Below are 25,453 nucleotides of genomic sequence, written 5' to 3'. Positions count from 1 at the left end.
CCCCATCAATGAGTTCCTCGTTGATTCGTCCGAAAGCAATTTTCATTGATTATTCCACGTCGTTTCGCTGGTTGGCTGCGCATCCTGACGTCACATCCGCCGGCCCCAGATCGTCTTGACCGGTTCTTGAACAAAAGCGAGATGGAAAAGGGGAGAAAGGAGCAAGGTGAGCTCCGTTTACCTTCATATTTTGGTTGCATCTCTCATTTTTTATGTATTTTGGAAGTCCCTGCTCGTTGCTATTTGTGTTATGAAATAATAGTTGGATCAGAAGCTTGTGGCTGGCTGGATTGGGGGGCGTTGTATTCTCGTATTGTCCTGTCATTCAAGACACTTAATTGATCGCCAAACTGAGTGGAAAAAAACGCTCCCATCCCAGCATGAAATACATACATCTATTTTTTAATCTCATTCGCTTCTATACATTCCCTAAATATAACGTCTGACAACGTGACCCGTTTCAGGGTGTCCCCTGCCTTTGGCCCAAAGTCAGCTGGGATAGGCTCCAGCACCCCCCGCGACCCTAGTGAGGATAAAGTGGTACAGAAAATGAATGAATGAATGAACGAAAAATTTACAATTCGTTCTTACTACATCGCCATCACCAGCCCTTATTTTGTCAACCGTCAGCGTTTTGGAACAGGCACTTAAGAGGCCAAAATCACTTTTCCATAGAGAGACTGCCATCTATCGGATTCAGTCGGTATTGCGACAACCGAGTAGCGTTTTTTTCCTTTTTTAATCGCACATACCAACATTAAAAAAATGTAACGACTCAATTAAATCAATTTTCAGTAATTCAATGTATATTTTTTAACAAGATACATGTCTTATTTAAATTGTGGAACCAAAATAAACTCATTTAAATCTGTAAACAAATTAAAATGTAGATTATTTTGGTTACTCAATTTAAATAAGTCATGAATCTCTTTTAAAAATACATAAAATTGCTGAAACTTGATTCAAATGAGCTCTTTATTTTTTTACTTGAGTGTGTGTGTGTGATTAAAAAAGGGGAAAAAAGCTACTCGGCTCTTGCAATACAAAAAGTGTCCGCCAGAGGGCAGTTTCTCTACGTCTCATATGACTTAAGAGAACACAATGGCATTTACATAGGGAGACTGCCCATCTAGCGGACACATTTGGTATTGCAAGAACCGAGTAGCGATTTTGCCTTTTAATCACACAGACTTTTTTTCCTTTTTATCGGAACTCCGAGGGTCCGTGAAGGCATCGCGCCGGGGGCGGTGAGGTGACGAAAAGGGGGTGCGGGCTGTGTGTGTATGTCTTGTGAAGGGAGGGGGGCACTTTGGAAGGGAAAACTCGGGGGAAAAAAACGCCTGGCTGGGTGAAAAGGATCCGCGAGGGTGGACTGGACTGGACTGGACGTACGTACGTCGAAGCGGCGTATGGAACGTCCTTGGCCCGATTTCACCATGAGGAGCGAACCGAGGATTTTTACTTCCAACGGGGGTGAGTGAGCGAGAAAGCGAGAAAGCGAGAAAGAGAGAGAGAGAAAGAAAGCGAGGGTGAGAGCGAAGGGTGAGGGTGAGACTTTCTTACTGTGAGTTGGCCTCCTTCACTCGGATGCTTTTTTTCCTCCTTCGGATGTGACGGCGACATTTTGCCTTTTTTTTCCGACCCGACGTGAATGTGAATTCCTGAGGTGAAAGTTTTTGCTGACTTTTTGGCCGTTGTTTTTTTTTTTCATGCAAAATCCATGCTTTCGTCATGAGGAAGACTCTTTGTGGTCAGGAGAGTGAGTTATATAGGTCAGAGCATTTCTGGTAAACCGACGCACCTTTTTGAGGGGTTCAATTCACACTTTAGGGCGACTTCCAGGGTCATTGAGGAGGGGTTTTTATTTGGGGGTCATTGAAGGGGGGGTCTCTGATTTTGATCAAGTCATCGAGAGATTATCCTTAATCAAAACCAACTGTTTGAATCGTTGAGTGATTTATATTCTTTCATTGCTCCTTTTAAAAAGGAAAAACATGTCACGTTCCCTATTTTATCAATAAACTAATTTTAAATCAATCAAAAAAACAAAAAAACAAATCACAGATAAGTCTCATTATTCTTATTTTATAGAAAATGTATGTAAAATATTGAATTTTTAAAAAATCTCTAGTTCATAGAAACATTTTTGACCAAATATTTTAGAATAAAATTGTCAAAAAATCTTGGTCATCAGAACCAGAACTCCATCGTTTGTCAATAGCTTGCATGGCCATCAATCGACCGCGTTTGCACTTGGTGACTTCCCACCGGCGGGTACATGACGTCGGCCGTGCGTGCGTGCGTACGTGCGTGCGCGCGTGCGTGTGTGCCGGCATCATGGACGGCGGGCAAGCTGTTGGCAGTTTGCGGTGAATGTGCGCGCACCCTCTAATTATCCTTTGGAAAGAGAGAAAGAAATACCAGAGGGATCTTCTTCACTCTCTCCAAAAAGCCACTTAGGTGGGCGGAGCTCTGGCCCACGGGCATTTGGACGAGACGGGACGGGAAAACATCTGCTGGCGCGTCATAACCACCTGTTTGATAGCCATCGACCCCCCTTCTCCGATGACGGCGTCATTACAGAGCAAACGGGTCAAATATGGCGTCTGTGATTTTTTTCTAAAAATGTCTTTCAGCCATGGAGGAGCTGGTGTACGAGCTCCGGCTGTTCCTGGACTTGCTGGACAGGGAATACCTCAGCGCCGGAATCCGAGAGAAGAAAATGCACCTTTCCAATATCCTCAACAGAGTCCTGTCAGATCAAGGTAAAACCGAGATCAAGGTAAAACCGAGATGCTGCCCTTTTAGGTGGGGAGCCAAACCGTTTTTAATGGATTCTGCTTTTTCCAAAGAGCCTTTGTGCAAGGCAGAGATCCACAGCGGGCTCCCCGCGCCGCCTCAGATGCCGTTGCCTGAAATCCCTCAGCCCTGGCTGGTAAGACCCGAAGTCCATTTTGACTTAGTGATCTGTGACACGCCCACTATTTCCGACATAAACGTCTCGGAATGCGTAAAATTCAACACTCATTGAACGGGAACGTTGTCGTCAGGTAACAGGTGAGCTCACGCCAGTCTTTACAGGCAAAAGGTCCCGCCCCCTCCTTCGGCCGGTGACGTCACGCTCCTCCTAAACGACTTCCATATGTGTTGACGTTGGAGAGCGGCGCCTCCTCTCTCTTTCGCTCACCCCCCCTGGAGGCTCCGCTTGGCAGGGCGTTGCATCACGCAAGCGCTAAAATTCCAAAGTACAGATCTTTTTTTTTTGCTGGCTTTTGTTGCGCCGGCCGTAAGTAGGTCATCGGTCCTACCCGGACCGCTTCGCCGGTACCGGGCAGGACCCAGACGTTTTCACTTATCGAACCAAATCAAATCAATCCGACCGCCGTGGTGACCCTTTCACCGGAGGGCGGCCGGGATTCCGCAAGTCCACATTTCCCAAATCCCAGTGGATTCGGTCGACGAGGCCTAATTATACATCACTCCCGGGCCGAGTTGTCTTTGGCCCTTGGCTTGTTTTCATCCATCGTACGTAAGCGTGTAATTATTGTCCCCCCCCCCCCCCCCTCGCAAACATTCCTCTATCTCATCTCGATCCGGTCCGGTTCCGTCCAATGGCGGATGTTCTCATTAGCGCGAAGTCCAGGTTTTATTGGGGTTCTTTCTATTCTCCTCGCAGGCTCCGGAAAATGGCGCTCCCCCTCTCCCCAGTTCGTCCCTCCCGGAAGGTTACTACGAGGAGGCCGTGCCGTTAAGTCCCGGGAAAGCTCCGGAATACATCACGTCCAGTGAGAGACGCGACGAATGGCCGCCGGAATGGTCGCCGGTCCAACCTTTGCGTTGCTCTCGTCGCCAGATTACGACTCGGACGCCATGAGCAGCTCCTACGAGTCGTACGACGAAGAAGAAGAGGACGAGGACAAAAGGGGCCAGAAGACGCGCCACCAGTGGCCCTCCGCCGAGGCCTCCATGGATCTGGTGAAGGACGCCCGCATCTGCGCTTTCTTGCTCCGCAAGAAGCGCTTCGGGCAGTGGTCCAAGCTTCTTTGCGTGGTCAAGGACAACAAACTTCTGGTGAGGAGGGGAAGACAAAACCCGGGGCCGCCGGGAGGGAGGGGACCCTTCCGCATTTCGGTACACGGTCGATTGGTTGCCGGTCTTTTGGTCGCCCGGAAGGTTATTGATAATTACCATTTAAATTGTTGCTCAAATTCCCTAAATACAAAGTGTGAATGACTATTTAGTCATACTTAATGCCCTATTAATTATTAGGCTAACTAAAAGCTCCAAATTTCCCGGACTTTTATTGTGTTTTGTTGGAGAACTTGTTAAGACCCTGACTGACATCGCTTCTTAAAGGGACAGCGCATGTACATACAAACTCTTCTACACTCAGTGAAACGGCTCATGGCCATTGTTGGCTTTTATTGATGCCTAGACCGTATTGTTTTACCTTGTTTTGTCGCCGGACTTTTGGTCGTCGGTCATTTGGTCGCCCGTTGTCGCGGTCGGGGCGACCAATCGACCGCACACGCCGCATTTCACCCGCTCCTTTGACTCGGCAGTGCTACAAGACGTCCAAGGACCAGACGCCGCAAATGGAGCTGACCCTCTCGGGTTGCGGCGTCAGCCACGTCCCCAAAGACGGCAAGAAGAAACGGCACGAGCTGAAGATCGTCCCCCCGGGGGCGGACGCCCTGGTGCTGGCCGTGCAGAGCGAGGAGCAAGCCGAGCAGTGGCTCAAGGTAACAGGATGCTAGTTAGTTATTGTGTTTTATTGGAGAACTTGTTAAGACCAAGACTGATGTAGCTTCTTAAAGGGACAACGCATGTACATACAAACTCTTATACACTCAGTGAAACTGCTCATGGCCATCGTTGGCTTTTATTGATGCGTAGACCGTGTTGTTTTACCTTGTTTTGGCGCCGGACTTTTGGTCGGCAGACGTTTGGTCGCCCGTTGTTTGGGTCTAGGCGACCAAACGACAAATCTGACCGTCGAAGAGCCCCAATTTCAGGCGCTCACCCAAACTCTCAATGGGTGTCGCGGGCAGGAAATTTGCTGGCGACTACGGAAAAGTGGGAGGAAGTCTGCCCGTGGCTCGAAAAATGCACGCTCCCGTATTCTTACGTAAGGCTAAGGAATGAGCATCTTAAATGTGTGGAAATATTTCAGGATTCCTAATCCAGCCCTAGTTTTATAGCCCTAACTTTCCACCGTCCCAATCGAGCCGTCGGCCCATTTTCCGCTTCTTTTAATGACGACTAACGCCGCCGCGTTAACGGACCACCCGTTTCTAGGTCATGAGGGAAGTGTGCGATAACGGCACTTTTGAACTGGATGGCTCCGGATTCCCGGTCCACAAAGCCGAACTGGAAAAGGTACGGTCCGGGCGCCTTCTCCGGTCATCCGGTCTTCATCTAGTTGAACCGGGGTTCGTCTATTTTCAGAAATCCTCCTGCGACAGACCGAGTTCCGACGGGGAAGCGGCGCACGAGAACGGGCAGGTGGACGCCAAGGACCAGGGTACGTATCCCTTAGCTCCGCCTTTTCCTCCCGGGGGGACTCCAACGTGTGCTACCCTCCCCCCAGGAAAGGGGAAAAAGAGTTCCAAGTCGGAACCCAGCAAGACCGGGACGGTGGGCAAAGGCGCCGGGAAGAAGATCACCAAAATCATCGGGCTGGGCAAGAAGAAGCCCTCGGTGGACGAGCAGACTTCGTCGGCGGAGGAAGATGTGCCCACGTGCGGTAGGTTTTTGCCGGGCGGGCGGTGGCCCAGAAAGAACGAGTCCAAAGACCCCCATCGATCCCCCCGTCGAAAGGCTACCTGAACGTGCTGTCCAACAACCGCTGGCGCGAACGCTGGTGCCGCCTGAAAGACAACCAGCTGCTCCTGCACAAGGACCAGGACGACCTGAAGAGCCACATGGCTTCGCTGCCCCTCCGAGGTTGCGAGGTCATCCCCGGCCTGGACCACAAGCACCCGTTCGCCTTCCGCCTGCTGCGCAACGGTCAAGAAGTGGCCGTGCTGGAGGTGACCTCCGACACTCCGGTCTCATCTCGCTCTGGGTTTACATATATATATTTTTTTCCCTTCAGGCGTCCTCCTCCGAAGCCATGGGTCGCTGGCTGGGGGTCCTGCTGGCCGAGACGGGCTCCACCGCCGATCCGGCCACCTTGCACTACGACTACATCGACGTGGAGACCACCGCCAACGTCATCCAGCTGGCCAAGCAGTCCCTGTGGTAAGACGGCGAACGAAGCGGCCCGCGACGCTGGCGCTTCTCCAACCGGGCCGTGGATGTTTGTGGCAGTTTCACCAGCAAGCGAGCCATCTCCCCCAAGCCGTACTTGGACAACCACGTGGGTAGTTACGCCTGCCCCAGCGGGACGGCTCTGCACTACCACGACGTGCCCATCAACGGAATGGTAAGGCTTCCTCCGGCCGGCAAATTGGGCACCGTCCGTCACCCGCGAGAGGTACTTGGTCGATTGGTCGCCGGTCTTTTGGTCGCCCGGAAGGTTATTGATAATTACCATTTAAATGGTTGCTCAAATTCCCTAAATACAAACTGCGAATGACTATTTAGTCATACTTAATGCCCTATTAATTATGAGGCTAAAGAAAAGCTCCAAATTTCCCATACTTGTATTGTTTTTTGTTGGAGAACTTGTTAAGACCCTGACTGACGTCGCTTCTTAAAGGGACAACGCATGTACATACAAACTCTTCTACACTCAGTGAAACTGCTCATAGCCATTGTTGGCTTTTATTCATGCGTAGACAGTTTTGTTTTACCTTTTTTTGTCGCCTGAGCCTGAAGGGGTGTCCACTACCAGATCCATTGTTGGACAACAACAACAATAGTGAAGATGATGATCCTGTTTGGCGGAGTTGAAATACATTGAATACTTAAGTTAAGCACATTAGAGACCACGTCTGGCTCTACAAATTATTGTTTGGGTCCGGGCGACCAAAAGACCGCGACCAAAAGTCCGGCGACCAAAAGTCCGGCGACCAAAAGACCGCACAAGAAGCCGCCGCCCCGCCGCCCGTGGCTTTCCTAACGCCCTGCCGTACCCTTGCATCCTCTGCCTCTTCCTCCCTCGGCTTTACCGCGAACAAGAGCGGTCCCGGCGACCCGGGCAAGGAGGACGACTCCTACGAAAACGTGCCCTCGGTCAAGCGGACCGCCTCTCCCAATCTCTATAAGACCCCTGTCTCTAAAGTTTCTTCTAAGTTCCTCACCGCTGATACTAAAAACAAAGACGCCGCTCAGGTGACTAACACGTTCCGCTCCTGCCGCGACGCCATTAACATGCCTAACCCTTTTCGCTCCGAGACTTTGACTACCTAGCGCTTAGCTTAGCACTGGCAATTGTCTTCTTTTCCAATTAGCTGAAGGGAAAGAAGGGAAGCGCCGGCAACGCGTCGGCCTCCAGACAGAAGACGGATGCGAAAAGTCAGCAGAAGAAGAACGGATTCGCATGCATCAACGGCTCGGCTTCGCTGAAACGCAACAATTCCGGTAAGCGGCGCCGTACGTACATACATGCATGCATGCATGCATGCATACATACATACATACATACATACATACATACATACATGCATGCATGCATGCATACATGCATGCATGCATGCATGCATGCATACATACATGCATGCATACATACATACATACATACATGCATGCATGCATACATACATACATACATACATACATACATATACATACATACATACATACATACATTTTAAAAAGCTAATTTATACAAGTTGATTTTTGAACGTTTAGTTTTGTGCTTACGTACTTATTTTGCTACTACCATGCAACTGTGATTAAAAACATTGTATATACAAGGTTAAGGTATTACATTTGCTATATTTTCAATTGAAATGTATAACTCTAATTTCTCATTGATAATTTTGATTTTTATTCAGTCATTTCACATTTATACGCAAGTTCAATTTTCGAGTGCAAATGTTTAATAGTTTTAATTGTATGCTGGGAAGGTTATAATTATAAACCTTTTTTTTAACTTAATATCATTTGGATTTTTATGAAGTCATTTCACATTTATACCCCGCTCGCCCTTCCAGGAGCGGAGCAATGTAAATACGGGAAAAACCGGGTGGAGGCGGACGCCATACGTCTGCAGGCCAAAGACGACGAGCTGAACAAGAGGAAGGCGGACATCCGGAACCATCTCCTCGCTCTGAAGAAGGAGCGCAAGGACCTCCGCGCCGCCATGGAAGCGGCCTCAGGTGAGTGGCGGGTTAGCTTCTGGCGGTGCGGTGCTGGGCCGTTTTTTTCCCGACGTGTTTCGCCCGACAGGCAAGCGATCGCAGGCCTCGCTTTCGGAACGACTGAAGAAGGTGGAGGACGAGTGCCGACACAAGGAGGAAGAGCGGGTCAATCTGGAACTGGAGCTGACCGAGGTCAAAGGTAGCCTGAAGAAGGCCCTGAGCGGAGGGGTCACCCTGGGGCTCACCATTCAGCCCAAATCAGCGTCCGCCCCCGTCCAGGTTGGCCCAGTCGCTCTATTCCATAAAAAGTAGTACAGTGGTACCTCGAGGGGTTCGGGTGGACTTTATAAATAAATATCCACGGCAACACACTCGTAACCGAACAAACAAATTTAAATGAACTAGGATAAATATATACAGACACACTCGAACATACGTTTAATGTAACGTTACACAAAACTGAATTCTAGTTTTGTCTTAATCTTTTGTTACCTTGGTTTTCCGGGTTAGCGGTTAGCCACGCCTCCACCCTCAAGTTCGCTATCGATGGACTGTTTGCTGTTGTATTGCCTTCAAAATATTCCCAAAATGATGCACACAAATGTCCTCACAACAGGATAACGCATGACCACTTGCCAACGAGAAGTAGTCTTGAATGAGCGATCGCGGGAGCTAACAGGCTAAGGAAGGAATAACAGCCTACCCACGTATTGATTGTGGGTAATGACGTTTTATTCTGAGAAAGAGTGCCATTGGCTATGGGTGTTGTGTGCACGAGTATACTTCATTACCCAGAAAGCCCTCTTTTTGCCCGCGCATGCGCGTTGTGCGTTTCCTAGTCGAAACTCGTATGAATAAATCGTTCAGTCCTCGTAGATATAGTAGTTATACACCAAAGAGATGTGGCTACAATGATAAACAGCCTGTCATGTCATGGCCACCTGGCTTGGTCGCATCTCGAAATTTTAATCGTATCGCGAGCAAATTATTCGATGGAAATTTCCGTCGTACCACGAGCATGTTGTGTGACGAGCATGTTGTATGACGAGGTACCACTGTACTATAGAAAGCCTTGGCAAAGTCTGACTTGGGCCATTTCCCTCTCAACCTAGTCGCCGGCGGCGTTGCGGCGCGTCCACGAGTCTTCGCCCTTCTCCAGCTGCGACACCAGCGACACCGAGTCCTGCTCCCTGCCGGTCAACAGCGCCTCCCTTCTCCGCCGTCAGCAGGGCGTCCCCAAACCTTCGCCGGTCCGGGGTCACGTCCTGAGGAAGGCCAAGGTCCGTACGCCAAAAATCGATCCTCCCTCTATGGCCATTTTTGTTTTTCATTTCAAACCGCATTTGTTTGTATTCCAGGAATGGGAACAGAAGAGCGGAACTTAAAGCGTGACACGCCCGTGTTCTCGTCGGATGTGTATTTATTTGAAAATTGTCCTCACACTTCTTTAAGCTATTTACAACAAACAAAATGCTGGTTGTTTAAGACACTTTTGTACCGTTGGGCATGTTCAGTTTACATACTGGATCTTTGTCGTCGTCTTTTTGACTTTCTTTTCGCCAACGGATTCCATTTAGACCCAATATTTATTTGTAAATGTTTCCAGAAGGAAAAAAAAAACAAGATTTAGCTTCCCTCTATTTATGCTGATATATACAAGTATTTAAAGTATGTGCTGAATAATTGGATTTCCTGCATTTTGGGAGTCTTTGTGGTCATAGTGTTGCTTTATTTTTAGCACTTGTGCCTCTTAATAACTATTTACCAAATATTACAACCACTAAAGTGGAGGAAAAAAAACTTTTCGCCTGCTTTATTTTGCCTTGACGTAAAGATTTCACCAGGAAATTTCTTCTTTTCACTGTGGCTCTAATTCTTAGTTTGTAAAATAATTGTGCCTATTTAGTAAACTTTGCATGATGGCAATACATCAACCGTTTGTTTGTTTGCACCTTATAAATGTTCTGCTTTATTTTAAAATTGGACAGTCGTCACCTTGACGACGGTAACATGCTTTGTACATAGACTGAGAGACTTTTTTTTCTGTGTTTATGGAATTCTATCAATAAATATCTTCTCAAAATGCCCCGTTGCTGTGTCAAAGTGATGGTATTTCATACTTTTCCATTCCTTTTTTATAAACTAAAAGGTCCTGCACACATTCAGTGTACTTTATTGAAAAATGGACGAGCTGGTTTGCTTCTTTTGATTTTATTTTGAGGTGGGGTGATAAAAAGAAGGGTCGAAATGGGCCTTTTTTGAAGTTGCCGTTTCCGCCCGCGTGACGTTTATCCTGTGCGACAATTCGGAAGACATGATGACGATTACCGCGCCGATCTTTTAGCTCGGGGAGCAGAAAAAGACATTTTGCCTGCCATCGCGTGGCGTTATGAGGATAATAAATTCATCTGCTTCCAGTCTTAACTACATTTGACGTTATCGGAGCGAGAGGAGGCGGCGGAATTGGGCTTTCTTACCCGAGAGCCCCCACCCCCTCTCATCTGACTTCATTCAATGAAGTGGTAGCATCACACTTAGCATAAGTGGGCTTTGGCGAGCACAAAAAGAGGCCGTTTGGACACGTTGCGGACAGCCCAGAGTATAATTTTATACGACATCGGTGACTAAACGGTAAGCGGTGCCTCGGAGCGCGTCTTGTGGAGGTTACGTGACGTCGCGACTTCAAACCCCCGAGATAATGCTAAGCAGCTAGCCTAGCCGCCGTTGCTAACAACAACATGGCCACGCCGGCGTAAAATAAAACATTTCGCTTTAATAAGAAGGCCCTTATTTCTACCTCGTTCTAGATTTGACATCACTGACTCTTTATTGGGTCTTTGTTATGGACCTGCAAAATAATATGCATCGAAGCAGGTATTCGCTAGCATTAGCCTGCTAACGAATTCCAAGTGGTCCTTTATTGTCTCCTAATTAGAGCACAACGATAGACATATAAAAATGCATGTGTGTAATCATGTATATGTATGAATTTGTGCCTGCCATTGACGGTGCTCGACCTTCAATTCATTTTGAATGGGAGTAGTGAATAAAGGAATGTTGGACGTCTAGCGCTGTCAATGGCAACCATTGAGTAATCCACTACTTTTCCAGCAGAGAACTCTCGGTGAGCGTCTTCTTGTGTTTGTGCTTAGGAGACGCGCTGGCGCAGGTTGCGGGGTGTCCGTGGATCATGCGAGACAGTGGGGGTAGCCTGACCCAGAATGGCTGGCAGGGAGATCTGGGTCTGACTGCTGTGGGACAGGAAGACACGGGTGGAGGTGATCTAACTTTTTTTTTCTTTCTCCCTTAGACGGCTAGAAGTTAGCTGACAGTTTCCCCCTTTTCTCCATAGGCGGGATTCCCGGAGAGCACCTGATGGTCCCGGGTTCCGACCATAGCATCCCTAGCCCCGTGCACCTGCGCCTGGGCCAGAAAGAGAGGGTGTGGAGCGGCGAGGACGAGGCGGGAGAAGACGGGATGGGCCGCGTCGACGCCGAGGACGCCGACGATGAATTGGAAGGCAGCTGCTGGGAGGAAAACGACGACGACAAAGAGGAGGAAAACGAAGAAGACGAGGATGGCGAGTCGGCGGCATGGGTGGAGTGGGACACGGTGAACTTTGCCGCTCGGCAACACGACCAACACGTGAACTTCAACTTGACTCGGGGTGTCGAAGATGTGACGATGGTAGACGACAATGAAGAAGAAGAAGAAGAAGAAGAAGAAGAAGAAGAAGAAGAAGAGGAGGAGGGGGAAGAAGAAGATGAAGAAGAAGAAGAAGATGATGAAGAAGAAGAAGAGGAGCGGGATGAGGTCTTCCGGTCTGGACCGATCCGGCGGACACTGACGTCCCAGCCGCACAGATTCCGGGCTCTGCAGCGCTCGTGTCACCAGCGGCAGTTGCGCGGCGCCGCGGGTTCGCTGCTCAGCCAGCAGTGGAAGCGATGGCGCCACCGAGCCCAGCGGGTCAAATTCCTCCATCTCCGTTGGAGCCTGAGAGCAACCGACTACAACTGTTACAACAATCAGAGCGGCATCGCGTACCATCAATCAACGCCGCGCGGCGACGACGGCGGATTCTCAGAAGCCGGTAAGTCGTCCGAGAGAAAATTCGATGCCCCCGGAACTGGAGACAAATGCCTGTCGTGGTTCCGGAACCAGAAAATCGAAGGAGCGGCTGCTCTCCGGACCGGGGTCGGCGGGAAGCGGAAGACAAGCGAGCCGAGCCGGCGCTTTCCGAGGAGCACGTGAGCTGCGTGACAGGTTGGCGTCGGGAGCCATCGTCGGCGCCGTCGCCGTCGCGGCGAGCCGTCCGCTCAAACTCTGCCCTCTTGGACGCGTAGCCATCCTGGAAGAATCCCTGCAGAAATACGGCAGCTTGATTCCCATCCACGCGGAAGACGTCACGGACAGGCTCCGGGACATCTTCAGCGAGAACTTTTCGCAGGCGCACAGGTGAGACCCGAACGGCTTTCGGCTCATTTTTTTGGCTTTTCTCATTTGGATTGGCTTCAGAAAAGCCATGGTCCAGCACTTGATCCAGTCCTTCCAGCGCTCCTCGGGATCGGCTCTGGCCAAAACCTTCAGAGTCAACTACAAACGCCACGTTCTGACCATGGACGACCTCGGAACTCTTTACGGACAGAACTGGCTCAATGACCAGGCAGGTCAAAGACGGGGGAAACTCAACCAACAAACCCTGTTGTTATGTATTATTATTTTTTTTGGCTTTCTTCAGATTATGAACATGTATGGCGACCTGGTCATGGATTCGTTCCCAGAGGAGGTACGGGCGGGGGGGCTTAGCCATCGTACTATGAAGACCCGAATAATAGTAGGCACTGGAATAATAGTAGGGAGTGGAAAATTCCAAATGAATTAATAATAGTAGGCACCGGAATAATAGTAGGCAGTGGAAAAAAAGTGTACTTTTTATATTTTTTTCTCCATGCTAATACTACTGCTAGCAAGATAACGGATAATCGTGTTGCAAAGTTGTATTACAGTTGCAAATAATTGCTGCAATGAATTGCGTATAACGTAACTCTCGTATATATTAGGCCTACCAATACATTGTAATGATGTATATTGCAACTCTACCAGTGGCAATTGCACGTTCTTACTAGTACTAGTACGTTAGTAAAAACAGCACGTGTGCTTTACACGTAGAAAGTTAATGACATAGAACAATGTTGCTGCTGCACGGACTTAATTGAGGCAAAAAATAATAATCGTAGGCACCCGAATAAGAATCGTAGGCATGCGAAAATTGGAGTTGAAAAAATAATCGTAGGCATACGATGATTCGGGTCTTCATAGTAGCTTTCCGCCGACATTCCGTCCCTCACCTCTGCTTTTCCACGCTCTCTTCTTCAGATCCACTTCTTCAACAGCTTTTTCTACGACAAGCTGAGGACGAAAGGCTACGAAGGGGTCAAACGGTGGACGAAAAATGTAAGGGAGCGGCGCTCGCGCGCAAGTCGGGGGTCGGGGGGGTCTCCGAACCAGGTTTATGGATGCACCTATCTGTTTGCCAGGTGGATATCTTCCAGAAGGTTCTGCTGTTGATCCCCATCCACCTGGAGGTCCACTGGTCCCTGGTCAGCGTGGACATTCCCAGGAAAGCCATCATATACTTTGACTCCCAGAGAACCCTCAACAGGCGCTGCCCCAAGGTGGGACCGCCTCTTTTTGGCCGTGAAAAAAAAAGCATAAACGCTTAGTCTTGACCTTTTTGTCCGCAGCACATTTTCAAGTACCTGCAGGCCGAGGCCATCAAGAAAGACCAGAAAGAGTTTTTGACCGGCTGGAAAGGCTTTTTCAAAATGGTGAGACTCCGGATTGCTAGTTGAAATTTCAACAGACCGACTCGAAGCGTTACTGAGATGGCGGGGGTCTCTTTCAGAATGTGGGCCGGCAGAACAACGACAGCGACTGCGGGGCCTTCGTCTTACAGGTAAGTTGACGTCAAATCCGATTTTCGTGGACCGCTGCCGTCTATCGCAGGGGTTGGGAACCTATGGCTCGGGAGCCACATGTGGCTCTTTTGATGGCTCTGAGCTAAAATATGGAAAGCAGTGGTGAGAGAGCCGAGTCCCGAACGCACCAATAGGAACGTCACATCGGCACTGTGGCATTGATTTTTTTTTCATTAGTCTTCTGCATCTATTCTCTCGTTGATTAGCAACAGTGTAATTGTTACACTGTATTGTATTCCATTTTCTAATAATATTTTGTTTCCTTTCCTTTGTGTTGTCTGATGTTGAAATAGAACATTTTATACATTTTATTTTATAGCGCTAAGACGCCGCATGGAAAAATATGCTCAAAACGAGTGCATGTTACAAGGTGACTTTATTTTTATTTATTTTAGTTAAATGACTAAAAAAATTGCACATTTTCATGTATTTTGACTTTTAAATTGGGAGTGTGGCTCTCAAGGAATAACATTTGAAAATAGGAATTCTTTATGGCTCTTATCTTTCAAAAAGGTTCCCGACCCCTGGTCTATCGGACGCGTGAAGGAGGTTTAGCGCCACCTAGCGGTCGGGGGAACTGCGGACTGACTGTTTTTTTTTCTCGCTCCATCCAGTACTGCAAGTGTCTGGCCCTGCGGCAGCCGTTCAGTTTCGGACAGCAGGACATGCCTCGCCTACGGAGGCAGATGTACAAGGAACTCTGTCACTGTAAGCTCAGCCTGTGACGCCCCAATCACGGAAAAAAGCGCACCAGCCCGCGGCGAGACGGGACGAACGCCACGCCCCGTCCGTACATGGCCGTCTCGTGGATTCTTCGATGTGAGCTACTCGTATAGCTAAACCCAAAACTCTTTAGTTCTCACTTGTTAGGATTTCTTTTTTTTTTATGGTTGTCCCAGTTTAAGCGGGCCAAGGCTTCGCTCTCGCGCCGCAAGGAGGTGTGGCCAACCAGCGGAGAAGAAGTTCACGTGTAAAACGGTTGCCTCGTTTGTGTTCAGACTTAACCGTAGTTAAGCGTACACTAGCATATGAGGGGAAAAAAATAATCCTGTGCTTAAAATCAGCAACCATCCTTTCAAAATATGTTTTTTTTTTTTTTTATACGTGATGTCCTTTATTGGGTTTATTTGCATTTATCCAATTGTTTTTCTTTTTGTATGTGCATTCATGTCAGAAATTCATTCTTTTTGGTTTGGGAGCGGGGGCAAGAAAAATCCTGGCTAGTTTTTCTCCAGTCACTCAAGTTATTCTCTCACTTTTTTTTGTAACTATACTTTTGGCCCCCGCCGACCTTTCCTGGAGAAAATGTGTGATGCCAGCGAGTTGTTTTCTATACACAAAGCATTCTGGTTGCAAGAAATGTAAATAAAAAAAGGTGAGCAAGGGTTATTGGTGATGTGCTGTTGTCATGAACGGAAAGCATTACATATCACTCCACTGGCTTCAATTCTGGAAGCTGATGAAAGAATTGAAAGGAACAATGAAGGCTTAATGAGATGATCATTAGCCAGAAAAAAAAAGTCCATTAAAGAGGTTTAATGAACGAGTGGCAGATGATGGATACATTTCAATGTCATTATTACATTATAATGCACCATCCAAAGCTGCATACGAATAAAACAGCCAGGAAATAAATAACCCCATGCCCCGAAAAAAAAGAATACCAATCGATCTCATGCGCAAAGGATATAAAGTTGCGTTTTAATAACAAGAACAAAAAAAGTCCTTTCCAAGAGCGGAGGTGACGTAGAATACGGCTCGAGCCCGCCCGTGTGACGGTGACGCACACTTAAACCAATCATACCACGCCGTAGGCGGGACTATTTGTGAATGACAGCCTTCTCCTCCAATCTGAAAGCATTGCTGCGCCATCGACGTATATAAGAAAATTTCGCCGTTCTTTCTTTCTTTGTGATAATGTCGGCTGTCAACGATAATAGGTAAGGGCCGTCTAAATTACCAAGCAGCTCATGCTATTCACCGGTCAATATTTGTCGCTATAAACGTGCTAGGACATAAATGTATTTATTATTGTGTGTGTAGAAAGAAAAAAACTGTTTAACGCAACACGAATACGAGCCCGTGTCAAGGCCTATTGAATGCGAAATGCCGCTGGAATATCCTCGCAAAATGTGTGGACTAGCTAGCACTAGCTCGTCCAAATGTTGTATTTCGTGTTTTTAAGAAGTATATTGAGTAGAATCTGATGGGTGAATGTTTTTTGGTGCTTATTTTGGGTTTGGCGAGCGCTTAACTGTTAACGTCGCCGGCTAGCATGTGACTACTTTTGGGCCTAGGCGTTAGCTAGGCCCCAAATGTGGAAATAATGAACTAAAAATAGCTGGCGGCCGTTACGGCCAGGTATCCGTTGAAGGTTGGATTTGTGGTGAGAAATCACCGTTTTGCCATGTCGCGAAGGTCCGAGGTTAGATGGATCGTTTGCCCTTTTTTAGGGGAAAGTTGGCACATGGTGGTGGCGGACACGCCTGTGGGTAACAATGCCGTAAGACTAGGCCGCATGGCGTCGATATTGTCAGCAGAATCGCCCGTTGTTTTTATTTATTAATGCCGTTTTTCGGGGGATTTTTGACCAGCGGTGATGCTGTAGCTACTCAGAAGAACGCGGAGGCAGTTAGCGCCGCGATGCTAAAGAGAATCCAATCCGTTAAACGATTTTTTTCTTTGTTTTTTTTTATTTATTTACGCATCGCCACCTTACGTGACTGTCGAGGGCAAAATATGCGACTGAAATGGTGAAAGAGACATTTGGCTTGGTCTGATAGCATCTTTTGCCTCCCTGGTGGGGAGCCACCATCTTGAATGCGACAAGCTAAAATGGCGGACTTGTTTAAAAGGACGTGTGATGTTTTGCTCGTCTAATGTGATGGCGCATTACGAAATGGAGTCAAATGAGCTTGTTTTTCATCCGCAGAGACAATGGCCCGGAAGGCATGGAGCCCGATGGCGTCATCGAGGTGAGTTCGGATGACTTGTACGTCAACCGCGACGTGCGACGTTGATTGTTTTTTTCCTTCTAACCTCTGCAGAGCAACTGGAATGACATTGTGGACAGTTTTGATGATATGAATCTGCGTGAAGATTTGCTGCGAGGAATTTACGCCTATGGTTTCGAGAAGCCTTCTGCCATCCAACAGCGGGCCATTCTTCCTTGTATCAAGGGTCAGTCATGACTAGAACCAAGTTTCCCTGTTACCGCTGTTGATAAGAATTGAATGATGGCTTGGTTTGTTCCATTTTTAGTTTTACCAAACCTATTTTTTAAGATCTGTCTAATTTTTCCTGAAACTCTGAGCCGATTCCTGAAAATGACAAACAGAAAAATTTCCACATACCTGATTCTGCAGTGGTTGTTGGATGTGTAATAAAACTTACACTAGACGATCTTCCACTTGACACGTTACACACGATAAATTGAAAAGTTTCTACACAAACTGAAAATTGTAGGTCATTCCAACAAAAATTCTCAATGATTGGCCTGCAAAATAGGGTCAAACATTTTGGAACACCTTGTATTTGCAGGCCAAATTCAATTTGGATAAAATGCTGGTGCTGTAGTTAAAACTAAAAGGTGTGATAGGTCGCCATGCAATGTTATCCCTGTTTCCCCGCCACGAATGGATGTTGTTTTCGAAACGAGTCCCCATTTAATGCCAGCAAAATTCCCCTTTAGAGCAGGGGTGGCTTGAGAGCCATATGTGGCTCTTTCCTTGGGTGCATATGGCCCCACTAAGCTGTGAGGTAAAATATGGAAATCACTGTTGAGAGAGCTGAGTCCCAAATGCACCAATAGGAGCGTCACTGTGGTGTTGATACTACCCTCTACCACCACTTTAATCATAATTTTGTTTTTATTACTCTTCTGCATGCATGACATCATTGATACGGATTTATTAGCAACAGCATAACAATGTTAAAAGAATTCAGAGACTTATTGTACTTTAAAAGTGGTGAAATGACAAAAAATCTGACTTTCATGTATTTTTACTTTTCAATTCCGAGATTGGCTCAAGAAATAACATTAGAAAATATGAATTGTTTATGGCTCTCGCTGTCAAAAAGGTTCCCGACCCCTGCACGAGAGTATTGTCCAAGCTAATTTGACGTACAGTTCCCCTTGACCGGTTGATTTTGATTTTTCTCTCCTTTGCTTTCCCAGGTTATGACGTTATTGCTCAAGCCCAGTCTGGCACAGGCAAGACTGCCACCTTTGCCATTTCCATCCTTCAGCAGATTGACGTGACGCTGAAGGGCACCCAGGCCCTGGTCCTGGCTCCGACCAGAGAGCTGGCTCAACAGGCAAGTTGCTCGGGGAGGGGCTCGATGTCGCGTGGCTAGCTAGCAAGCGTCACCATCATCTGACGGTCGTGGCCCGGTCTCATTTAGATCCAGAAGGTGGTGCTGTCTCTAGGAGACTACATGGGCGCCAGTTGCCACGCCTGCATTGGCGGGACCGACATCCGCTCTGAGGTCCAAAAGCTTCAGTGCGAGTCCCCTCACATCGTAGTGGGGACCCCCGGCCGTGTCTTTGACATGTTGAGCCGCAGGAACATCTGTAAGTAGTCCATGTATTTTTTTTCACTTGGAAAACAAAAACATCTATCTTAACATTTGAGGTAGGGATGTTTTAAATTCTTCTCTAATTTAGTTGGAGTGTTCTTTAATTTGTCACAGTGATGTTGGTCTAAATGATTGATGGGAATTCAATTGGGTGATCACATTTTTAAGTATTAAGAGCTACAAATAAAACAGTTGCTACAATTGCTCTGCATTTTCAGAAGAAATTTTTTTTTTATATTCCTTAGTATTACTTGATTGCAAATGTTTAATAGTTTTAATTGTATGCTGGGAAGGTTACATTTATTAACATTTTTTTACTTGATCTAATTTGGGATTTTTACTAAGTAATTTCACATTCATAATTTGGATTTTTATTAAGTAATTTCGCATTCATACGCAAGTTCAATTTTTGAGTTCAAATTTTAAATATTGCTCCTTTACTGATTGAATAGCTCTTTAAAAAAGACCCTTTGATGCTCAATTCCAAACCCACTAAAAAGAAAGGAGATATATAATGGAATAACAGTGATGCGCTTATTTTTTAAATCAATAGCCCAAAACAATGAGATGTCGGAGCCCTTGCTAAGCTACGTTGCTTACCCCAACCCGGCTGTATAGTGATGATAACCATGCGTGTCAACTGACCCTGGCCAACCCCCGATGCGTCGCGGCCCAGGTCGGCGTTTTGCCGGCCCGGGTTGTCGGCACGTCGGGGATCCGGGGGGATGATCTGACTCACTTACTGAATACAGCGCCCACTCTCCTCCACCTGAACGTCAACAAATGATTTGGCAATGGGCTAAGTTTTTCCTTTTCTTTTTTTTTTAAGCTTCTAAATTCATCAAAATGTTCGTGCTGGACGAGGCCGATGAGATGTTGAGCCGAGGCTTCAAGGACCAGATCTACGAGATCTTCCAGAAACTGCCCGGCAGCACGCAGGTGAGTTCCTCGCTGCCAGATGACTTTTGCGCTCCTTTCTAAAGGATGGAATTGTTATTATTTTTTTTCCCAGGTTGTCCTTCTGTCGGCCACCATGCCCACAGACGTTTTGGAGGTCACCAAGAAATTCATGCGCGAACCTATTCGCATCCTGGTCAAAAGAGAAGAGCTGACCCTCGAGGGTATCCGTCAGTTCTACGTCAATGTGGAGAAAGAGGTCAGTGTTGAGGGGTCCCCATAGCGTTACTGATCCGGGTTTCTGACGGATCCCCCCCCCCGTTGATCCGCCTCAGGATTGGAAGCTGGACACCTTATGCGATCTGTACGAGACTCTGACCATCACCCAGGCGGTCATCTTCATCAACACGAGGAGAAAAGTGGACTGGCTCACTGAGAAAATGCAGTCCAGGGACTTCACCGTTTCAGCTATGGTAGAGAAAAGGGGGGAGGGGGGTCAGAATGAAACTGATGGGGTCCCTGGTGTTAAGCGCTGTACTTTGTGGTTTGCAGCACGGTGAGATGGACCAGAAAGAGCGAGACTTGATCATGAGGGAGTTCCGTTCCGGCTCCAGTCGAGTTCTCATTACCACTGACTTGCTGGTATGTGTCTCTGTTTTGCTTCCACTATTTAAATTGTAACTGTGCTCCTGACATTGCGCTATTTTTGGCTGTAGTTTCCCACACCCTGACTGCAAGGGTACTTTTTGGCAGTCAAAAGCAATTGTACGTCAGGCATGTCCAGGGTCACCTCTCATCCCAACTGTGGTGTTGGTGATGGACTGAATATTCCTTGGTAGAGAAAGTTGTGTGCCCTCCACTGTGGCTGGGTTTACGTCCCAGATTGACAACTAATAGGCAGACTACACCCCTCGACGGCAATCTAAATCTTATCCCCGCCCAAATCTAACATCAACCCGCTCTCTTTCAGGCTCGTGGCATTGACGTGCAGCAGGTCTCGCTGGTCATCAATTACGACCTGCCGACCAACAGGGAAAACTACATCCACAGGTAAGCCCGGAAGAAGCTCCGCCCCTGTGCGCAGGCTCGCCATTTCAACCGCCTTTCTCCACCAGGATCGGTCGCGGCGGTCGTTTCGGCAGAAAAGGCGTGGCCATCAACATGGTGACCGACGACGACAAGCGGATCCTGAGGGACATCGAGACCTTCTACAACACCACCATTGAGGAGATGCCCATGAATGTGGCTGATCTTTTCTAAGGCCAAGCAATAGAGAAGAGAGCAAAATCCATACGCCCCCCGTTTCCCCACCACTGTTCAAAAAAGAGGAAGAAAAAGAAAAAGATAAGGAAGAAAAAAAAGGCCAACTTTTGGTTGGAATTCCCAAACTTGACTGACTCCTGCTAGGGAAGGAAGACCACTCCTCTCAATCAGTTTGTTTTTTTTGGCTTGGCATGCTTAACACTGTTTGCCACGTAGTCTCACTGAAATTGAAATTTAAAAATATGGACATTCCAGTTTTTTGTGGATTCTAATTTGCATCCACTTTGATGTTTTTAACCTGGACCCCCTCCACCCAGCCCACATCCAAAAAAAAGCACAAGCATTGTGACGCGGACTAAACGCTAGCTAGCATCTACGACCTCGCGAAATTTGCTGTCAATGTTGATAGGAACGCAAACAGTGTTAAGGAGACCTCCAGTGTACGTAATGCTATCTTTAAACTTGCATTTTTTGGGGGCTACAAGTAAATACAGGGCATGTTCAATAAAAAGACCTGTATAGTAAAATCAACTTTGACCGTTTGAAGCCTCTTAACTGCTGTTTTAGACTAGCGCGGGAGCTTTAAAACGCACAAAAAAAAAATCACGACAAACGACGCTTTCCATTCCTAGCAGCATCTAATGTACACTTTATTTTTGGGAGAGGTGGGGGGGCAGTCAGTGGAGGAGACCTGCCCTTTCGATGGTCACGGTGAGTTGAGTCAATGGTGGTTCTTTTTTTCTTTTCTTTTTCTTTTTTTAAATGTATTTTAGTTAACCTATCCACTCCATTTTGTAGTTACTGTATTTGAAGTGTTAAATTGATTTTTCTATTCAGATGGTGGCCACTTTTTTGTGATCTACCTCATCAAAAATGTGGGTGGGGTGTTTGGTGTTGTCAAAGGACCAAACTTGCAGTTTAGAGATTCTACATCCTCCATACGACTAACCTGGAGGATACGGTTTTCTTTTTTTCGTGGAGATTCATGGTGTTTTTTTTTTTCTTTCTTCCCTTTTTGTTTTTGAATAATGACATGTTAACGTTTTTGAGACAGAAACAGTGTATCAAAACTTTGTACATTGGGTTCTGTATAGTATTTATTTTAATGGTCTTTAAATAAAATAATAAAGGTTGCTCCTTTTACATCAGTGTAACATGACTTGTTGAGTATAAATATAAAACAAGGGGCCCTTAAAAAAACATCGTTCGCTAGCCAATCAGGTTTCAAGGAGACTTCCTGCTGGTAAATGCGCTTTCATCCGATTGGTCGAATGTGGCAGTCGCGTTGGGAGTAATTCAACGAGAAGCAATTGCTTCCACGTGAAAAATAAATCTATAAGGCAAATATATTATATTCCTTGATGGAAAAATAATAAGCATATCGTAATCAATATATCATATGTCGACCAACTAACGTTGACTCAGCAGAAATCACAAGTCCTGCCCAAGGAAGTGACGTCGCAAAGGCGGATATGACGTAAAATCCCGCGACAAAACTGCCATCCAAATTGCAACTCCGGTGAGCCATCTCAAAGTGCATTTATGTTCAATTTTTTTGGGGGTGGAAATACCAGTGTTCTCATCCTCTGGCATAAAGAGCACACTCCCCATCATTTTCATATTGTTTTACTTCCGTGTACAATAATCCGCACCGAACGTTGGATACCGTCTGCAACTAGCAACTGCGACTCATAATAAGGTGAATATACAACTTATTTGGTAAGGTCTCCTATCGTTTTTACGACCGTGAACGGGTTCTTTTGTGTCAGGCGGCCATGTCGGACACATGGAGCGACATCCAGGCGCACAAAAAGCAACTGGACTCGCTGCGAGAAAGGCTCCAGCGGCGGCGGAAAGAACCTACCGGGCATTCAACACCATTGGCCGCCGGTAGGACGCACTTCAGTTTCATTAACACTGTGACTCTAACGTATTTTCCCATTGAACAAACACAACTGTCAGATGTGGGAACTGTACTTGAAAAAGTCTTCATTGACCACTTCCATGTGCCCAGAGGTCAGTGCGAGCGCGGACGTTTCTTCATCCAGGAGCGACAGCCCCGTGGCCCCGGCGCCGTGCGGCACGGTGGAGGAAACGGAGAAACCTCCGGACCCCGAGCTGGAGAAAAGGATGCTGGCCTATTTGTCGGATCTGAGTCTGTCTCTGCCCAAGGACTCCCTCGCCATCACCAGAGAAGTCAACGGAGTGAGCAGAGCAAAGAACGGTCCACGTGACCGACGCGGCGGCGGCGGCGCGCAGTCCTCATTTCTCCCGTCTCGTTCGCAGTCGGAGACGGCCGCGGCGCACCGCTGCATCCAGAGTCTCTTGCTCAAGTTCTCCGCCCAGGAGCTCATCGAAGTCCGGCAGTCGGCTTTGTCTTCGTCCTGCACCACGGTGGTGGTGGCGGTGGATCACGCCAAACTCTGGGCCATGATCGGATCGGTCGCCGGCGCGCCCCGCGCGGGAGTCAAGAGAAAAGCCGAGGACCAATCCCAGTGCGCCAGAAGTCCGGGCTTTTCAGCCTCGTCGCAGGGCCCCGCTTCTCCGCCCCGCCCCGCCGCGGTTTCCTCCGTCTTGCCGGCGTCGTCCCGGCAGGCGGCGGGGCCGCCCTGCGTGCCGGGTGGCGGCGCCGACAAGAAAGGCAGAGGCGGGAAAGGCCAATCGTCTCATCTGGACATGGAAATCGAAAACCTCCTCAGCCAGCAGTCCACAAAAGAGCAACAGAGCAAGAAGGTCAGTGGCGATCCTCGTTGCGGCCTCGCCGTGGCTTCCAACGGTGCTCCTCCCTCGCGCAGGTGAGCCGCGAAATCCTGGAACTTCTCAACGCCAGCACGGCCAAGGAGCAATCCATCGTGGAGAAGTTCCGCTCACGGGGGCGCGCTCAAGTGCAGGAGTTTTGCGACCACGGGACCAAAGAGGAGTGCGTCCGCTCGGCCGACACGCCCCAACCCTGCACCAAGCTCCACTTCCGGTGAGTCTGGTCCTCGCCCTCGGTCCCGCCCCTCCGCGCCACTCACCGGGTTCGGCTCCTCCCGCAGCCGCATCATCAACAATCACACGGACGAGAACCTGGGCGACTGCTCCTTCCTCAACACCTGCTTCCACATGGACACCTGCAAGTACGTGCACTACGAGATCGACAGTCCCCCGGAGGCCGAAGGGAGCCTGGCGGGAGTCCATCCGGGAGCCGCCGAGCCGGGCCCGTGCGGCGGAGGAGGCGGCGGCGGCGGCGGGGGCGACGACTCGGACGGCGACGCGGGCAAGCTCTTCCCCGCTCAGTGGATCTGCTGCGACATCCGCTACTTGGACGTTTCCGTCCTGGGGAAGTTCGCCGTGGTGATGGCCGACCCGCCGTGGGACATCCACATGGAGCTGCCTTACGGGACGCTGACGGACGACGAGATGAGGAAGCTCAACATCCCCGTGCTCCAGGACAACGGCTTCCTCTTCCTCTGGGTCACCGGCAGGTACCGCGCCGACGCCGGTCCGGGTTTTCCGGCGAGGACCCGCGGACGAGCTCTTTTTTTTTTTTTTTTTTTTCTATTATCCGGCAGGGCCATGGAGCTGGGGAGGGAGTGTCTCAGCTTGTGGGGGTAAGTGGCTCCGTCCTCACGTCCTGGGCGGATTGGGAAAAGCGCCCAAGCGACTTCCTCCATGCCTCAGCTATGAACGCGTGGATGAAATCATCTGGGTGAAGACCAACCAGCTTCAGAGGATCATCCGGACGGGAAGGACGGGACATTGGCTGAACCACGGGAAGGAGCACTGTCTGGTGGGCGCCCGTTTTTCCTCCCGCCGAGGCGGCCGAGCATCCTTTTGACTCAAACGTACCCGCATCCAGGTGGGCGTCAAAGGCAACCCCCAGGGATTCAACAGAGGTTTGGATTGCGACGTCATTGTGGCCGAGGTAAGCGGGAGCCCGGCGCCCGGTACCGGAACCCCCCGTCAACTGCGTTTTTTCCCCGCCCGCCAGGTTCGATCCACCAGTCACAAACCGGACGAGATCTACGGAATGATCGAGAGACTGTCGCCGGGAACCAGGAAGATCGAGCTGTTCGGCAGACCGCACAACGTCCAACCCAACTGGTGCGTTCCGTCACGTACGCGGCAAACTCGCCGCGCCGGCCGGCTCGGTTGACCCCCGACCGACTATTCGTCAGGGTCACCCTGGGTAACCAGCTGGACGGAATACACCTCCTGGATCCAGAGGTGGTGGGCCGCTTCAAGGAATGCTACCCGGACGGCGTCATTTCCAAACCCAAGAACATGTAGCTATCTGTGTTTCTCCTAACTTTGTGCAAGTTAGTCTTTATCCTCCTGAAGAATGAGGCAAACTCATTAAAAAGATGAGTGGCTGCACAGCCTTGTTTACCAGAAGCTTCTTTTGGCCATCTTTAGCCATTGTTGTGCTACTTGCACGGCTCGCACTCGCACTTTGGCATTTGATGCTAACTTTGAAGTGCCTTGGCATCACCGTGGCCACTTTAG

At 48.4% G+C, this 25,453-nt stretch overlaps 4 protein-coding genes and 1 non-coding gene across 10 annotated transcripts; all 5 read left to right on the top strand.

Moving 5' to 3' along the window:
• Window positions 1-61: 61 nt before the first annotated feature.
• Window positions 62-10,334, top strand: afap1 (actin filament associated protein 1). Of its 6 annotated transcripts, none has more exons than XM_077589346.1 (18): window positions 62-166; window positions 2,637-2,765; window positions 2,853-2,935; window positions 3,677-3,785; window positions 3,854-4,071; window positions 4,563-4,742; window positions 5,299-5,379; window positions 5,449-5,524; window positions 5,591-5,746; window positions 5,821-6,032; window positions 6,098-6,243; window positions 6,313-6,427; window positions 7,126-7,278; window positions 7,398-7,527; window positions 8,103-8,267; window positions 8,338-8,528; window positions 9,362-9,529; window positions 9,608-10,334. In XM_077589346.1, exons 1-18 carry the CDS (start codon window positions 142-144, stop codon window positions 9,632-9,634), a joined length of 2,364 nt encoding a protein of 787 aa, XP_077445472.1. In that variant the 5' UTR covers window positions 62-141; the 3' UTR covers window positions 9,635-10,334. The 6 variants fall into 6 exon arrangements, with proteins under 6 accessions (XP_077445472.1, XP_077445470.1, XP_077445474.1 ...); XM_077589345.1 differs by lacking the exon at window positions 62-166 and adding an exon at window positions 1,298-1,473; XM_077589347.1 differs by lacking the exon at window positions 62-166 and adding an exon at window positions 1,529-1,772.
• A 188-nt stretch (window positions 10,335-10,522) lies between these two features.
• senp3b (SUMO specific peptidase 3b) lies at window positions 10,523-15,612 on the top strand. Its single transcript, XM_077588303.1, has 12 exons — window positions 10,523-10,880; window positions 11,402-11,527; window positions 11,602-12,339; window positions 12,411-12,512; window positions 12,593-12,704; window positions 12,765-12,912; window positions 12,988-13,035; window positions 13,626-13,703; window positions 13,787-13,924; window positions 13,994-14,077; window positions 14,155-14,205; window positions 14,842-15,612. Exons 2-12 carry the CDS (start codon window positions 11,440-11,442, stop codon window positions 14,950-14,952), a joined length of 1,698 nt encoding a protein of 565 aa, XP_077444429.1. The 5' UTR covers window positions 10,523-10,880; window positions 11,402-11,439; the 3' UTR covers window positions 14,953-15,612.
• A 433-nt stretch (window positions 15,613-16,045) lies between these two features.
• On the top strand, window positions 16,046-22,108 carry LOC144065464 (eukaryotic initiation factor 4A-I-like). Its single transcript, XM_077588304.1, has 11 exons — window positions 16,046-16,167; window positions 17,160-17,202; window positions 17,275-17,407; window positions 18,405-18,544; window positions 18,632-18,800; window positions 19,635-19,744; window positions 19,818-19,961; window positions 20,038-20,175; window positions 20,255-20,344; window positions 20,673-20,752; window positions 20,818-22,108. Exons 1-11 carry the CDS (start codon window positions 16,145-16,147, stop codon window positions 20,960-20,962), a joined length of 1,215 nt encoding a protein of 404 aa, XP_077444430.1. The 5' UTR covers window positions 16,046-16,144; the 3' UTR covers window positions 20,963-22,108.
• LOC144066481 (small nucleolar RNA SNORD10) lies at window positions 19,417-19,556 on the top strand. The gene has a single exon (XR_013297646.1). It is a non-coding gene; the product is annotated as a small nucleolar RNA SNORD10 (small nucleolar RNA).
• A 309-nt stretch (window positions 22,109-22,417) lies between the features above and the next one.
• Window positions 22,418-25,326, top strand: mettl3 (methyltransferase like 3). Its single transcript, XM_077589421.1, has 11 exons — window positions 22,418-22,664; window positions 22,735-22,855; window positions 22,980-23,170; window positions 23,252-23,698; window positions 23,761-23,936; window positions 24,004-24,432; window positions 24,520-24,558; window positions 24,629-24,737; window positions 24,807-24,872; window positions 24,939-25,051; window positions 25,126-25,326. Exons 2-11 carry the CDS (start codon window positions 22,741-22,743, stop codon window positions 25,235-25,237), a joined length of 1,797 nt encoding a protein of 598 aa, XP_077445547.1. The 5' UTR covers window positions 22,418-22,664; window positions 22,735-22,740; the 3' UTR covers window positions 25,238-25,326.
• The last annotated feature ends 127 nt before the right edge of the window (window positions 25,327-25,453 follow it).

This window comes from Stigmatopora argus, chromosome 20, assembly GCF_051989625.1.
Source record: "Stigmatopora argus isolate UIUO_Sarg chromosome 20, RoL_Sarg_1.0, whole genome shotgun sequence".
Classification (NCBI taxonomy): domain Eukaryota; kingdom Metazoa; phylum Chordata; class Actinopteri; order Syngnathiformes; family Syngnathidae; genus Stigmatopora; species Stigmatopora argus.
This window is presented reverse-complemented; position numbering and strand designations above follow the sequence as displayed.

Coding starts and splice junctions, on each gene's coding strand:
- afap1 (XM_077589344.1), top strand. CDS start 1,410: ATGGAACGTCCTTGGCCCGATTTCACCATGAGGAGCGAACCGAGGATT. Junction 5,525..5,590: donor GGTGGACGCCAAGGACCAGG/GTACGTATCCCT, acceptor CCCTCCCCCCAG/GAAAGGGGAAAAAGAGTTCC. Junction 6,244..6,312: donor CTGGCCAAGCAGTCCCTGTG/GTAAGACGGCGA, acceptor TGTTTGTGGCAG/TTTCACCAGCAAGCGAGCCA.
- senp3b (XM_077588303.1), top strand. CDS start 11,440: ATGCGAGACAGTGGGGGTAGCCTGACCCAGAATGGCTGGCAGGGAGAT. Junction 12,705..12,764: donor AACTTTTCGCAGGCGCACAG/GTGAGACCCGAA, acceptor GATTGGCTTCAG/AAAAGCCATGGTCCAGCACT. Junction 13,925..13,993: donor TCAACAGGCGCTGCCCCAAG/GTGGGACCGCCT, acceptor TTTTGTCCGCAG/CACATTTTCAAGTACCTGCA.
- LOC144065464 (XM_077588304.1), top strand. CDS start 16,145: ATGTCGGCTGTCAACGATAATAG. Junction 18,801..19,634: donor GTTGAGCCGCAGGAACATCT/GTAAGTAGTCCA, acceptor TTTTTTTTTAAG/CTTCTAAATTCATCAAAATG. Junction 19,962..20,037: donor ACGTCAATGTGGAGAAAGAG/GTCAGTGTTGAG, acceptor GATCCGCCTCAG/GATTGGAAGCTGGACACCTT.
- mettl3 (XM_077589421.1), top strand. CDS start 22,741: ATGTCGGACACATGGAGCGACATCCAGGCGCACAAAAAGCAACTGGAC. Junction 23,937..24,003: donor TGCACCAAGCTCCACTTCCG/GTGAGTCTGGTC, acceptor CTCCTCCCGCAG/CCGCATCATCAACAATCACA. Junction 24,559..24,628: donor GAGTGTCTCAGCTTGTGGGG/GTAAGTGGCTCC, acceptor TCCATGCCTCAG/CTATGAACGCGTGGATGAAA.